At 37.5% G+C, this 16,574-nt stretch overlaps 1 protein-coding gene across 7 annotated transcripts in view; it reads right to left on the bottom strand.

Moving 5' to 3' along the window:
• ENOX2 (ecto-NOX disulfide-thiol exchanger 2) overlaps positions 1-16,574 on the bottom strand; it is a 281,772-nt gene that overhangs the window by 147,123 nt on the left and 118,075 nt on the right. For 3 of the 7 annotated variants that reach the window (XM_057718174.1, XM_057718169.1, XM_057718170.1), the window contains exon 4: positions 15,822-15,894. The exons of the other annotated variants lie outside the window; for them this stretch is intronic. In XM_057718174.1, coding sequence (XP_057574157.1) covers positions 15,822-15,894 — 73 coding nt within the window. The remainder of the gene's footprint in view (positions 1-15,821; positions 15,895-16,574) is intronic. 7 annotated transcript variants of the gene reach the window in all.

Raw genomic sequence — 16,574 nt, 5'->3', positions numbered from 1 at the left:
TGAACCTGAAGATCAATTTGGATAGTATTGATATCTTTGCTTGTGTCTCCTGATACATGGACATAGTGTGTTTATCCATTTATTTAGGTTTTATTCGATTTCATTAGTGTTTTGTAAATTTCAGCATATAGATCTTGTACATGTTTTGGTTAATTTATACCTAAGTATTTCATTTTATTTGGATAATTTTAAATGGTTGTATTTTTAATTTTAGTGTTCATGAACTCATTGCTAATATATAGAAATACAATTGATTTTTGATTATCTTGTATCCTGCAACCTTGCTGAACTCATGTATTAGTTCTAGGAGTCTTTTGCTGTTGTCATTGCTAGATTCTTTGGGATTTTCTATGTAGACGATCATCATGTCATCTGCAATCATTCTGATCTGTATGCCTTTTACTTCCTTTTTCTCCCGTATTTTACTGGCTAAAATTACTAACATTATGTTGATAAAGAGTGGTGAGAGTGGACATCCTTGCCTTTTTGCTAGTCTTATGGGATTGGATCCTGTCTTACACCTTTCACAAAATTAACTTAAAATGGATTAAAGGCTTAAATGTATGACCTGAAACTATTAAAGTACTAGAAGAAAATATAGAGAAAGAATTCCTTCACTCCTTCACTTCATTTGTCTTGGTAACAAATTTTTGGATATGACACCAAAAGCACAAACAACAAAGGCAAAAATAAATAAATGAAATTACATCAAACTGGAAAACTTCTGCACAGCAAAAGAAACAATCAGCAAAATGAAAAAGGCAACCTACAGAATGCAAGAAAATACTTGCAAACCATCTATCTGAGGAGCATGTTCATAATTTCTCATTGAAAGATTTTTATCATAGCTGCTTTGAAATTTTTATCAGATAATTCTAACATCTCTATCATCTCAGTGCTTGCATCTATTGATAGCTGTTTTTCATTCAGTTTGAAATCATCATGGTTCTTGGTATGATGAATGATTTTCAGTTTAAACCTGTAGATTTTGCATATTATGTTATGAGACTTTGGATCTTATTTAAATTTGCTGTTTTAGTTGGCATTGTTTAACATCATTCTAGCAGGGGTTAGGCGGCATTGCCTCATTACTGCCAGGTGGAAGTAGAAGTTCGGGTTCCCCACTTACCCTCCATTGACATCTGAGGGAGGTGGTCTCCTCATTACTACTGATGGGCAGGGGTCTGAGTTCCAGCTCCCCATGTAGTCTCCACTGACACCTGCTGGGGGTGGCCTTGTTACTTCTGAGTGATGATGACAGTCATGAATCTCTATTACTTTCTCCGACACCACAGCAGTGAGAAGCGGCAGCCTTATAACTTCCAATTGTCAGAGAGCAGTAGAAGTCCAAGCTCCCCATATGGTCTTCCCTAAAAAAGTTGGGGGGGGGAGTGGTTTATTGCTGGCCAGCAATAAAAGTTCCAGCTAGGTACCTTGTATTCTCTGACACTACCCTGGCAGGAGTCCCTGGCAAAGGCACTGGAGTGCCTCATTAGAGCCTTGTTCCCTTCTTGGCTGGGAGTGGGTGGGAATAGGGCCACAGTTTTTTCTGTGCTGTTTGTGTGGAGTAGAGCACTTAGCTATATTGTCTGTAAATTTTCCATCTTACTAGGCTGCTCTTTCCTGGTCCTTTGGCTCGAGAGAGCCAGCTTTTGTTTGGGATTTTTTGGGTCTATACTCATTTGTGTTTATGGGTTGCCAGCTTCTTCAGCTCCAAGTATGAGATATATGAGGTAAAAAGAAAACCCATGGAACTCACCACCATGTCATTCTTCAGGTCTCAAGCTTCCTAGACAGTCTGCCTTCTCCTCTGTACCTTTCAGCCTTCTTATTAATTTTTTATATATAATATCCAGGGTTTTTAGTTGTACTTAGAGGGAGTAATAGGGAAAACTGTGTCTACTCCATCTTCCTGGAAGTAGAAGTCCCCCTATTTGTCTTTAATTTTAAGATGCTCATGCTTGAAGGGACATATATAGCCTAATATCTTCACTTTGTCCCAGAAAATGAAAACTTAGAAAAGATAAGTAACTTGCCTAAGGTCAAACAATGATATAAAGGCAAAAGCTTAGACTAAACTCCAGGTCTTCTGGCTTTTCATTCCTATATTTTCCCCCATACTACCCTGTCTTTCTTATCATTTTCTTTCATACAATTTCATCTTCTGCTAGTCCTTCTGTTTTCCATTTTCTTGCACTAAACCCTCCACCTTGAGTGAGAGAGTAGCTTTGACATATATACAGCACCAAATGTAAAATAGATAGCTCGTGGGAAGTTCCTGCATAACATAAGGAGACAAACTCAATGATGGGTGATGACTTAGAGGGCCAGGATAGGGAGGGTGGGAGGGAGTCGCGGGAGGGTAGGGATATGTGTATAAATACAGCTGATTCATTTTGGTGTACCTCAAAAATTGGCATAGCAGTGTAAAGCAATTATATTCCAATAAAGAGCTTAAATAAAAAGTTTTAAAAACACACACACACTGAGATCAGACAGCCATCTCCAAGTCATTTTTACTCCCAATGTGACATTAAAAACATCTTCTCCTAACAAGTTATAGTTCAGCTCTTTTGATAGTGGGAATAGAGGAATGTTTGTGGAAGGGAATGAAGAAAAGGTACTATGTAAAGTCTAATACATAATCATAGCTAACAGACTTACAGATTCAGGCTAAGAGCACAGTTTTTTTCTCTAACTACCCATTCATCACATACTATAATCTTCCAGCAGAGTGCCCTAATTTAGTACCATCTGCTGCTATTATATTAAATTACTATTATGATTTTGAGTACCAAAGTCATAATATGCAGAGGTTAAAGCTTTTTGGTATTGGTAACATCCTAGAAGTAGATGTGCAGAGCACTTTGATAATTTTAAAAAAAAGCATAATTCAATGAAAGAGGTCTAATGGATTTATAAAAGGTTGAAAACTCAGGAACAATTAAATTTTGAACTTTGTTCTCTCAGTCATTTGGAGCGACCTCATGTAAATTAATGTTTCTAATCATTAATTCTCAGGCACAACATGACAATTATGATTGCTTGACAGGAGGTAAAATGAAGAGGGGTTGGAGGAAGAAGAAATGCTAGCAATGACAACTGCCATTTACCCAGTCTTATTTTGTACTAAAAGCACAGGGCTAAGTACTTTATTTTACATGTATTTTTTGAGGCTCTCAGGTGCATACAACTAGATTAATCATGATGCTTAGTTTATGACATGCTTTCAGCACTGGTCCCCTAGTTATTTAGTTAGTTATTTTTAATAATGTAATAAGTACCTGCAAACTCACAGCCCCAAAATAAAAACTAAGACCTTGACAATAATCTCCACCTAAGTATAAGGATTCCTTCACCCCCATCCTACATGCTCCCTCACCCCACCTCTCAGCCAAGGTAACCATCATCTTGAATCCTGCATTCATTATCTCTTTGCTTTTTAAAATTAGTTTTATTACACCTACGTGTAATATAAAACTTAAATATTTGTATACTTTATAAAATATAATATGCTCTATGTAGTCTTTTATGGTTTACTTTTTCATCTAATATTATATTGCTATGATTAATGCATATTTTCTATGTGGCTGTAGTTCATTTGTTCTGAATACTGCATAATATTCCACTGTATGAATATACCATAGCTTATTATTCCATTATTAACATTGATGGAATTTAGTTTGTTGCTAGATTTTTGTACTGTAAATTACATGGTTATAAACATAGTTGTATGTGTCTCCTGTTATACATGAATAAGATTCTCTTAGCATCTAGGAGTAGAATTTTTGTGTCATAGGGTATAATGTCAAAATGCAACCCAAAGACCTTGCAGCAATATACATATATATATATTCCTTCTAGTAATATATAAGAAATCATGTGACTCTGCATCTTCTCTAACACTTGCTTTTCTCTGTCAGAGCTCCTCAACGGAACCACAGAATACAGAAAATAATTTGAGTGACTATCTTCTCACTTCTCTCAAGGATGATACATAAATGGTGCCATTCTAGATGCATAGGAGACAAGTTAGTTCTTTACATGTAATGGATACCTTAGGGCATTAGCACTTTTTTCTCTCCAGGAACCTCAATTGAGAAAGGTTCCTTGGTATTATTACCTTTTACTTTTTTTGCCAACCAATTGGATATAAAATGGCATCTTATTATGTGTTGATTTTCATTTTCTTAGTTACTATGTTGAATCTCTTCATAAGTTAACTGGCCACATATGTTTGCAATTTTGTGAAATGTCTGTTCATGTCTTTTGCCCATTTTTCTATGGGGTTACTTGTGCTTTTTTTTAATGGTTTTTAAAATAACATTTATTTCTTAAAAATTAACATGTGCATAATAGGAAACCAAAGAACACAAGAAGGAAAAAACTAAGTCATCCATCATCTTAATAATTATTATTATCTTAATAGTCTTTATAGCTCCTTTATGTATTGTTGATATTATTTCTTTGTCAGTTGTGTTTCGTGAATATTTTCTCCCAGTTTGTAATTTGTCTTTCCCCATGCTTTCAGGTGTATTGTTTTTGAGACTTAAGACAGCTTTCTCTATTCCAAAGTTAGGAAGATATTCACTGAGATTTTCTACTAAGAATTTAAAATTTTTGTTTTTGAAATTTATACTCAATTGATCCTGTATATGGTATAAGATTCATTTTCATCTTTTTCCATATGAATAACTATTTTTCAGCTTCATTTATTAAACAGTCTCTACATTTCCCACTGATTTGCCATGCTGCTTCTTTTATATATCGTAACTCCGTACATAACACATACATGGGTTTATTTCTGGGCTCCCTATTTGTAAAAATTTTAGATTCATTATTCCATGCAGTCTCCATAATAAGCAATCTAATATCGATTATTTCATGTGATCCACAAAAATCATCCTATGAGGGAGGTGCTATTTTCTCCATTTTACAGATTTAGGAAACTATGGCTCAGAGAAGTTAGTTACTTGTTCAAGATCACATACTAGTTTATGGCAGCTCCAAGCCCAAGACCCCAGAGCCCATGGTTTTAAGCAGTAATCGATGCTGGCTCTTACCCTACTACCTCATAAGGATGTTGTGAAAGTCAGTAAATGTCACAGACAGTGTACTATGCATTTAGCTCTGTACTAGCTACTTAGTGGTTTGAGGTAGGATTAAGGGTAGTGTTGTAAAGGAAAGACAAAGTCTAGATGATCTCTAAGTGTCCCCTCTTTCACATCTCCCATTCATTCTTCCCAATACCTTGTGCGTGCTCTGATTCTTTTCTTATTCCCAACTAAGCTTTCAGTATAACAGTGGACACCCCCTGTAGAAGTTGTTTGGCCCTTCTGGAGGTGCTCAGGGCCACAAATTCTTGTCTTGGAAGAAAACTAATCAAGAGTGGCCAAAGAAATCTGAAAGACTTGAGCACCTGCTCCATAGGAAAGGAGATAGAATTACTGGGCTGCTGCTAACTTGCAAAAATAACTCCTGAGCTCTCCTGGAAGCAAAGGCACACTGATCCTTTCAAAGAACAGTTGTGAGCAATGGTGTGAGTATGAATGTTATGGGTAGGGCAGGGTGCAGAGAGATGGAATTCAAAATTGCAGAGCTATCTTCAAAGTTATGATGCTTTAGAACTTCCCCACTGGGTCTAAACTTCAAAGTTTGGATGGAGGTGAGAGGGTAGGTTAGAGAGGGCAAAAATGATCAGTCTGACACCCATAGTCATTTTTAAGCTGACCTATACTCTTAAGAAACTTTAAAATTGCATATACAAATGAAAATGTACCCTCAACATGAAGCTCTATGAGGTCTAATTATCAGAGCAAATGTTTACTGAATTAATTTAAAAACTGCAATACCAACACTGCCTAGTTCATAATCTAGGGGAAGCATTTTCTTCTCAAGCCATGTTCAGTGTGCAACAGGAAGCCAATTATCACCCCCAGAACATTTTTCAGTGAAAAATGTGTCATTCCTTAGGACACTTAGGGCCTAAGCAGGCTTAAAGCCCCTATCTCATCATTTTCTCTTATTTCTACCATCTAAATACCCATCAATCCAAGCCAAGATTATTTTCACTATTTCATAGCCTTAAGGTGTCAATGACACGTGGACAAAGAAAATTTTGGCAAGAGACAAGGCATATTTTTTGCTTACTTGAATGCTTATACCAGCTTTTTATGAAAACAGAGTATAATAATGGGGCTCCTAAGAGAAAAATACAGGAAACAGGCAATGTTACTGATTAAATGAGGGTGAATTCAGTTTTATTGCTTTTAAGCAAGCTCAGTAATTATAACTAAAAACTAACCAATATGGTCCCTTTAGAATTCCCAGGGATGTGTTTTTCATCAATGCAAGAGAATACTTTCTATTTACCAGATGTAGGCACCTTGTAGGTGTGAGCCTTATTCATCTTTCATCTTATTCATCTTTCAGTTCCTGCTAGAAATCAGTATTTTCATCTATCCTTCCATCCAATATCACCTGACACAAAATAGGTATCCAATAATGTTTGCTGAATAAATATATTAGCATATTATTTGTTTGTAATTGTTTACTGCTGAGAATGCTTTTAAATTGGCTGCATAAATAGGCTAAATACTATCCTGACATTTTAAAAACTTTGATTATCAAAACTTTCTATTTCTTAGATACAACTAATTTTTATAGTCCTGAAGAATATGGATAGGAATTTAAGAGATTTGTTTTCATGTGCCAGAAGTTCCATTTCCCTTTATAGACACCAGACAGAACTTTTCCAGACCTCCTTCTGTGTAACCAAACACTTTCAAGTAGCAACCAAACATTCCAAAATGCCTAAGCTGTCTGAGTGTCATAGCAGAAGACAGCTGGGGACACGATGTTGAGAATGACCAGTGTTTACACCATATTCACATTCCCTTTAGCACATACCAGATTGTACAGCTTTAAAGACAGGTGTGTCCTGCTACCCTACTTTTTCCCTCAAAGAGCACCTGGATCCTGTCTGTAAAACAGATCAAGAACTGCACTGCCAATCACTATATGTGGGATGACTAAATTTTCTGACTCTATAATAGGAAAAGCATGATTTGACATATGGACTTGTACTTTTGAGGACAATGGGATAGAACATGTAACACTGTGGCTGCTCTAAAAAATCCAAAATATGTGGTTTTTCCATACTTGCAGGAATGACAAGAAAATCTACAAGAGGGTCTTACTTTATAAAATAGATTTGATGTGAAAGAACACAGCATAAACAATGTTAAAATACACGTGAAACAACACATTTAACAAAAAAAGATTAATTTGCATGACATAAAAAGAACCCCTACAAGTCCAAAATTTAAAGATAAATAACCATAGAAAAATGGGCAAAGCATATCACAAGTGATATAAAAAAGAAACGCAAAGGATTAGTAAACATTTGAAAAAGATGCTCAAACTCACTGCTTATTAGAGAAATGCAAGTTAAAGTAATAAAGAGCTGCAATTCATCACTTGTCTAATGGGTAAAAAGTCATAGGATTAAAGATATTGTGTGTTGGCAAGACAAAGGATGGCCTTCTCAACACTGGATAGGTTGACTTGGTGAGGCCTTTGTAGAAGTCATCATGGTACTGGCCATCAAAATGTACAAAGCCCTAACACTTCAACTCTGCAATGCTACTTCTTAGACTCTATTCTAGAGTAACACTTGCTCACACGTACAGACGAGCATGCTCATGGATGTTCTCTGCAGCATTTTTGTGGCAGCCAAAAGATAGGAATAATCTAAATATCCATCAACAAGAGGATACCAGCAATAAATTTCCCAATCTCTAACATGGTCCACCAGGCAGTTATTAAAAAAAGAGAGAGCAAGTCAGGGAAGAAATTATCCGTGGTGGGGAAGTAAGTGAAAACCAAAGGGCACCAGGGTCTTCCGTGGTGCCAGAAATGGTCTGTACCTTATCTTAGGTGCCGGTTCCATAAGTGTGTTGTTTGTGAAAGTTCATTGGTGTACACATAAGATTTTGAACTTTTATGCACATCCATAAAATATGTTTTTTTAAAAAATTAACAAACTAAAAAACAGATTTGGGAGACCCCGCACTTTAGTGGAAAGAGTGCTATACTACGGAGAAGGAGTTCTGAGTTCCAGCTCCTTTCTGCCCAAACTAGTTTGGGACTTTGGGCAAGTCACGTGGGCTGAATTGCAGCTGACTCACCTCTCAAGGTGTGGATAATTATATTCTGCTGAAAGACAGAGAACTGGCCCCAATGATTTTCATATCTTTTTCATTTCTAGGTTTTATGGCTCGTTAAGCCATAATAGTTCAGGATGATTTACCTCCATTAAGTTTCTTTTATCTATCCCCTCTTCTCCATCCCTACTCCCATAACACTGATTCAGGCCCATATTTCACTTCCCTGGGATATTTCAAAAGTCTTCAAACTTGTCTCTCCATTTCTGCCCCTTTAAAATCTATAATAAAAACACTTTGGTTAGAGTATCTTTTGAAAGTACAGCTCAAATCATGTCACTGCCTTCTTCAGAAACCTTAGAAATCAGTGGGGCATGGTGCAAAGTGCACAGGACCCATTATTGGAAAATCTGGGTTTAAATAGCTTACTGGCTGTCTCATCTTGGGCAAGCCATTGAGCCTCTGAATCTCCATTACCTCATCTGTGAAATGAGAGTAGTTATGGGAACTTCTTCTGTTACTACATGTTCCATGTACAAAGAACAGACTTTTAGCTACTGATGTGTCAAGTTCCAAGTCACATTTAACATCGTCTGCTAGGGGCCCAGTGTAAAGGCAGAGAATCAAGTTTCTTACTTTACTTTACTCACTCCCATCAAGAGAGAGAACACTTCTGGGCAGTCAGAGCTTCAACACAAAGCTCTACAACTGACTGGCTGTTTGACAGGAGAACAAAAAGTGAAAGGCACCTCCCTCTTTGCAGGCTTTGCCACAGAGAGAGTGGCACCTCACAGCAAAGGACAACAGTCTTAATTGATGGAAAGCCCAGCCTGGAAGATCTATAGACCTCTCTGTACACACCTAACATTGGTAAGAACTGCTTAACAGAGATCTGGCACAAAATCAAAAGAAGCTAAAATCTTGTGGTTACCCTGCTGAGATAATTTAGGATGCATTAGTCAATATTTCTCAGGCCGTTCATTCTAGATCAGGGTAATTATGGAGAGGAATAAAAAAGGCCAGATTAGAAAACAGCTTGCCAGCAGAACCACTATATTTGTATGAGATGATATTTAAATTAGCATCTGAAAACAGTACGTAGTTATGACTCGTTGCCTGCTCAGACTTTATGCCAAGTTCTGAAGCAAATTCAGCACTTGGCATTCATTTCAGAGGGAAAGCCTGGTTCCTTGTTACACAAGCCTCTCAAAATCTGTATCTTGCCAGATACAAAGGCCACTCATGCTGGGGATGCCCTTCACATTAGATGACTTGCATGATCTCCAAGCACTACTTTTGGGGAAAGAAGGCACATTCCTAACTTGATCTTTCTTCTTCCCAGGAAACTCAACCAAGCATATTCTGAAATTTCACCTCCTTCCCTCCAAAGCTTCCTTGATCGACCAGAGGAATGAAGGTGTCTTCATTAACCTCACTCTGGTCTGAAATAAAATTCCATGAAAATGCCTTTACTCTTTATCCAATTATGCACTTGCACTCAATTTCTTCCTGGCTTAGTGCCCAGCACATAAAAGCCTCTTAGTAAATATTTGCTCTTATTTACTGAGTATTGACTATAAGCAGTCACTCTTTGATAGCACTCAGCATAATTAAAAATAATTATTTGTATAATTATTTCCTTAATGACTGTCTTCCTTACTAGACGGTGAGCATCACAAGGCTAGGGTCAGAGTCTGTCTTATTTACAGCTGTACTCTTAATACACACCCCAATGCTTCATACTTAATACTCAAATATTCATTGAACAAAAGAACACCATGTACTAAGCACTGTTTATTCATTTTCTCAGTTAATCCCAAAACAACCTGTATACTTGGTGTTATTATTTCTATGTTATCAGTGAGGAAATTGAGGCTCAAAGAGCCTCAATAACTAGCCTAAGGTCAGAGCCAGGGTTCTGAGCATGTGCTCTTAAAAACTATTGTATCCTGCCTCCCTCCTTTTAAGTCCTATTCTACTATATACTAGCTGTAGCCTGGGAAAGTTTCATAAGTTTTCTAAGCTTCAGTTTTTTTATCTATAAACAAAGGAGAAAATGGTATCTATTTTACAGATTTGTTATGAAGTTTGCTTGAGTTTATATATATAAAACACTTGCTTATAGTGGTTGGCATACAATCAACATTTAATAAAAGCTGCTGCTCCTGTATTGCTGTTATTGAATCAAATATGCAGAAGAAAGGGACTGTAGCTAGGGAATGCCACTTGCTGAAACCTGTCTCCCCTGCAAAATAGCACATTCCATTTGAGCAGTTGGACACATGCAATGGTTTTCTGTGCCACTCTCATCAACTTTCACTCATCACATTCCATAAAACAGCTTGCATGTTAAAGTTACTTTTGCTTAAAATTCAAGTGTGGGAGAAGCAAAATATTTTAAAGTTAATTCTATTACACAAGCAATTGCTCAATGGAAATACTACAACCTGCATTGCTTAAATTGAATAGCTCACATTATCAAGGAAATTGAGAATGGGAAAAAAATCAAGACTGTCTCCCAACCCATTACAAGAGGGAATTTCATCATTATAGATTTTCATTTCTATAGATAGTAAATGGATATCAGGAAATAGAGCAGAGAAAGAGAAAACTGCAAATTAGGAGGTCTCTTCTTTCTGAGTTGAAATACCTAGAGTGGTCAACATACACACAACCACTTTATCTGTCACTTTCTGGTCTACTGCTTGACTGTCACTTTAGTTCTTGACAGAAGACTCTAGACATACTTTATCATAGAATACAATATCCATTGTTTTGCTTTCTGTGGTGTCAGTTACCCAAGGTCAACTGTGGTCCAAAAATATTCAATGGAATATTCCAGAAATAAACAATTCATAAATTTTAAATTGCATTTTGTTCTGAGTAGCATGATGAGACCTCACACTGTCCTGCTCTATCCCACCTGGGACACCAATCATCCCTTTGTCCAGCGTATCCCACCTGTATGTAAGTCACTAAGTGGCCACCTAGGTTATCAGGTCAACCGTCATGGTATCAGCAGTGTTTGCGTTCAAGTAATCCTTATCTTAATAATGGCCACAAAGTGCAAGAGTAGTGATTCTGGCAGTTCAGACATTCTCTTACTGTGCCTAATTTATAAATTAAACTTTATCATAAGTATGCATGCATAGGGAAAAAAGCATAGTATATATAGGGACTGCTACTATCCGCAGTTTCAGGCATCCATTGGGGGATCTTGGAACGTATCCCCCATAGAAAAGAGGGGACTACTGCACTACAAATGTCCAACATTCAGAACCACAGTGGCCTAGGTACACCTAGTTGCTCTGATGCAGTATGGGTAGCTGAACTGCTCCTTAAGGCTGGCTGCACAATGGAATCATTCGCAGTGCTTTTAAAGAACATTGATGCTTGGCTCTTCCTCAATTTCCATTCTGATTCAACTGGTTTTTGACAATAATTTTAGAGCTATCCTGCCTGGGTTTGGATCTTATCTCCTCTACTTACTATTTGGACAAATTACTTAACTTCTCTGTATTTGTTTTCTTAGCAGTAAAATGAGGATAATCATAGCGTTGCCATGAAAGTCAAATAAGTTAACACATTTGAAATACTTAGAACAGTGTCTAGCACACTAGCAGTAGTAGTAATAAAGTATTTTAATTATTATATTCTGGTGTCGTGGAAGAGAAAGGAAGACTTGTAGAGTGTGCAATCACACATGGAATGATAATGCTAAAATGGCAGCAAAGGTATCTGTGTTTGAAATTCATGAAAATGAAATCTCCTCAGTGTCAGGCACTACTCTGAGGCAAAATCAGATGATATAAATTGAGATTCATCTGGAATTTGTCTTGACTTTATACATGGAGAAGTAAAAATCTAAATGTAACACATGGTGCTAGAGCAACCCTATTTATTTGCACCCTGCCGTTGACCATCATTGCTAGCTTCCCCTGGTTAAAAAGAAATTCTAAGGATAGAAAAATCCAAAGTCATATTTATCTGCAAATAAACCACAATGTTAGGATGGTGGGTTTTTTTTTTTCACACTTGGCACCATTCTATGGGGAGGAGGGAACATCCATTCTACTTGTGAGAGAGGACAGACAATACTAATAGAAACTTCTCTGGGCTTTCTCTCCACCCCTGCTTGCTCTTTGGCACAGGAGGAGCATCGACTTACCTGATTAGTAAGATTAGAATAAAAATAAGTGCTCATTCCTGGCTTAACTTCTGCATTCTGGCTCTCGGGTCAGAATGTCCTCAAGTTGACATGACCCTTTCTCTCTTATAAAGTGAGCAGAGCTTAGTCAGGGCACAGGTACTGTTTTCCAGTTGGCAGGCCCACGGGCCCATCTTGCTCTTAATTTCTAGTTTCCACTGAATTGTGACACAGACCATCACTCTCAATGACACTGGCAGGGTAAATGGTCTGTTCTCCAGACTCAATCTTCCCTATTGGTGGGTATCAATGCATAGATTTGGAGCTGGAGATGGTAGGAAGCTTCATTAGGCCTTAGGCTCAAGCCACGTTCTTCAATCCAGTTTTACTTATAATAAGGCTGATACTACATTTTGTTCCTCACATGGCTTTTTGTGTTTGTTCTCAGTTTGACTCAGAATTGGAAGGAGAAAAGCACTCACGCTCTCAAACCTAACAAGCAGTAACAGCAACTATAAGAGTAGTATATGACAGTTTTCAAAACTCTTTGCCCATTTAACAGATGTGGAAACTGAAGCTTAAAAAGAAAGGCTTTTGTGATTTGCTCAGGGGGAAAATACTAATAACAAGTAGAAAATCAAGTAGTAAAATCACAGTCTTCAGTATTCTTTTCACTACACGTCTGAGTATGCTTCTTTCTCTTATTGAGACCAGGGAGGCCCTTATAGGCCTCAGTCAAGAATAACAGTTGCTTTGATAACTTTACTAAGCTAACAGGAGAGGAAAAGAACATCCTCAAATCTAAGAATCCTTTTACTGTGAAACTGAGTTTTACTGACCTAAAACTGATTTTTATCAGACAAGTCTTTACCTAAAAATTGAGAAATTGAAAGAGATCCTCTACACAAAATTATGCAACAAAGTTTAAATAACAGATAAAACATGATTATAAAATTTTTTCTTATTTGGATGGAGTGGCCTTAGGGTGGGCTAGGATAGGGTACACAAACTGGCCCCTGCCAAGTAAGCAGGTATTACAAAGAGTTTCTTCTGTGATTTGCTGAGCTGCTGGAGTTCAGCTCTACAAAAGCAATTCCCTCACAGGTGTTTCCCAGACTCAAATTCCTTTTCTAGTTTGAGATCAAAGGGCGCTCCCCTGTGTGGCAGACAGAACAGATATGGGCCCTCATACACCACTGGGTTAGCTTGCTACAAATCATGTAATACTTTCAGCATGGGGGAAGCCAGCTCCTCTAGGTTATAGATATACTTTCTGCAATATAAATGAGTCAATCACATGTCACAGTCCTAGCCAACCTGAAATGATTATAAAGATCTGGTAATAATCAGTTCTGATTCTGCTACTAATTAACCACATGACGTTAGAAAAGTCCCTTCTCTGGCTTTTAGTTTCTTCATTTGTGAAAATGATGAAGTTAGACAAGATTGCCTCCAACTCTCAAATACTATGATTCAACATCTACCACTTGCCTCTATATTACCAACACATGAAGCTGACTCATAGTTCACGTCTGTGAGAGAGGAACTTATGAGATACAATGAAGTCACAAAATCATTTCAAAGCTATTCCAATGGTAGGACCAATTTAAGAGAAAAGTATTTGCATTTTTCTATCTTGCCTCTTCCATGCCACCCTCAATCTCCCCTCCCACTGACAATCCTTAAAGATAAAAAATTTCACACTGAATTTCTATCAGAACTGAGAAAGAAAGAAGTCAGCTTACTTTTTTGATCTTCTAGTTATCAAGATGAGGTTTCATTTTTTTGAAACTGTAATCAGATAAAAATGTCCAAAGGACTAAAGAAACTGAGTAGGGCTATTAGTCTACTCTTTTTCTTAGTTTAAATCCATCTGAAGGAACAATAGGCTCTTCTTGCCTTTGGCAATATAATAATTCAGTTGACATGCTAGAAATACCACACACCAAGATATAAAACAGTGGCATTTTCTCTCTTTAAAAACAATCAATGCTTTCATTTGTGGACTTCAAAGTACATCTGAAATAAAAGTCTCAGCCCTGTGAGCTGGAGAGGTAAATCAAAGGGCTGTAAGTGTCATAAAAAAGTTTCCTGGTTCATTGCCCCTCTTCTAGGTAAGAAAGGAAACAAAAGTACACCCAGGCAGATGAGTGTTCATCTCATTTATATATTTCTTTTCCAAGCAGGGTTAAACAACTTCCCCTTATAACTCATTCCAATATAGTTCTTCCTTATGTCTGACTGAACCTCTCCTTGCTGGTTTGCAAGCCTACTTCCTCTTGTTAATTTAGTCTTGGCAGTGCTAGAACTGTTCACTGTCTTTCATATTGTCAAGTCTCATTCTGACTTCCAGGAATTCTAAGTGAAATCTTGAGAACTGAGTTAGGGGTCTATGATCAAGTTTAGATACTATCTGGTGGTCCTCATCATATTCTAACATTCCTGGTTATGCTACTCCACCTCAGTCAAAGTTATTTCTCCTCTCTTATTATTAGCACCTTATCTCTAAAGTAAAATGAATATGAAAATATATTGAGAAAGAAAGAATCACAATACTAATATAAATTATTATTGAATTGAAGGGTCTTCCTGGAGAACTTGAACTCTTGGGGTTCAATCATTATTGCAAATGGCAAATGGTTAAAGATTCCTCTTTTCATACTGAGCTATTCATTATTCACATGAACTTTGGCAAAACTGCTTAGTATTAGGCATCACATAATTAAGTGCAAACCTACCTTTCAAAACAGAGCTATGAGAGAAGACAATAAAAGTAGGACTGTGTCCACATCTGGATGATCATTCTGGTATCATAATTATCCACAGGTTAGTTGTCCACTCTTACAATGAGCTGGCACCTTCTTAGAATGCCAGTGTACTGTGATGTTGGTGCTTAAAACGGTGTATTTGATTTTAGTCATCATCTGGTTGGCCTTGTTAACTCATGGATTCTTCCACTTTAGTGGAAGTATTTGAGAAGAAGATTGGTATCTCTGCTTCTACAAATCCAGTGGATCTCAAAACAGGAAACAGTTGGTATCTTCTGGACAGGAACTTGGCATTATGATTTGACAAGGGTTTAAAAATCTTCTACTCTTTGGCCATGGAGCATGATGTGAATAAATGGACTCACCAACAATCTTAGACAATTTGTGAGCTGCAGCATCACCAAGGAAATATTTCCATGAGGAAAGGTGAAATTTGAGAGCAAATACACTGAAAAATTCTGAGCTCACCTTAAGATAAAAGCTGCAAAGCAGCCAGATCCACATAGCAAGAGTTTATGGCCAAATATTGCAGTAATATCTAATGCAGTTTGCTGATCTACTTCACAAAGAAGTTGGGACAGGACACCTAATTCCACCTATCAGTTTCCCTTGGGCACTCATGAAATTTCACCTAGTTAAGAGGAAGAGATTCCATTAGGGCTAGGTATTTGTTTCACAAGCACCCAGATTCGATGTGTGGTTGCTCTAAGGAGGTAATCTCACAGATGTTTGGAGTCTGACCTTTAGGGATAAGTGAGGTGGTCGGTTGATCAACAATAGATACCGAGTGCCCAGTTTTGTGCACAGCTCCAGCCTGGGAGTGATAAGAGAATAATAGAGAATATTAAGGTGAAGGGAAAGCAATTCCTCAGCCAGATATGTGATCATTCAACAAATATTTCTTGAACATCTATTGTATGCAAGACACTGTATCTCTGCCAAAAGACATATGAATCAGGGGCCCTTCCAATCAGGGGCTGATGACTGAGTTGAAAGGTTAAGACATATTAGTGTGCACAGATAGCCAATAGTTCAAGGTGGTCTATAATCAGTGTCAAGTGATTCATATGAATATAATGAACAAGGGGTTTCAGAGGTACAAGTGAACAATTCTAACTGGGATGATCCAGAAAGCTTCCTGGAGAAAGTAGGACTTGTGCTAGGTGCTGTCAGTTGGATAGGATTTTTGCCATGTGAAAGAAGAGGATGAGCATGCTAGGCAAAGGAAATGGTATGAGCAAGGTCCTGAAGTAGGCAGGCCCAGTGCCTATCTGGAGAAAGGTAGCAGACAACCTTGGCTGGAATAGACTTGTTTGGGGGAGTAGCAGAAAGAAAGCTGAAAAGAAGGAACCATAGGATCTCAGAATTTGAAAGGATCATAGAGATGATCAAATCTAAGTTCTGCTCACCTTATTCTCACATACACAGCTTTCCCTAGTGTGCCACCAATGCTTAATATGCATTTTAGTAGTGGGTCCGGATTCCTAATATCTA

This window comes from Hippopotamus amphibius, chromosome X, assembly GCF_030028045.1.
Source record: "Hippopotamus amphibius kiboko isolate mHipAmp2 chromosome X, mHipAmp2.hap2, whole genome shotgun sequence".
NCBI lineage: Eukaryota > Metazoa > Chordata > Mammalia > Artiodactyla > Hippopotamidae > Hippopotamus > Hippopotamus amphibius.
Note: the sequence above shows the minus strand (reverse complement) of the source record. Positions and strands in the feature narration are given on the sequence as shown.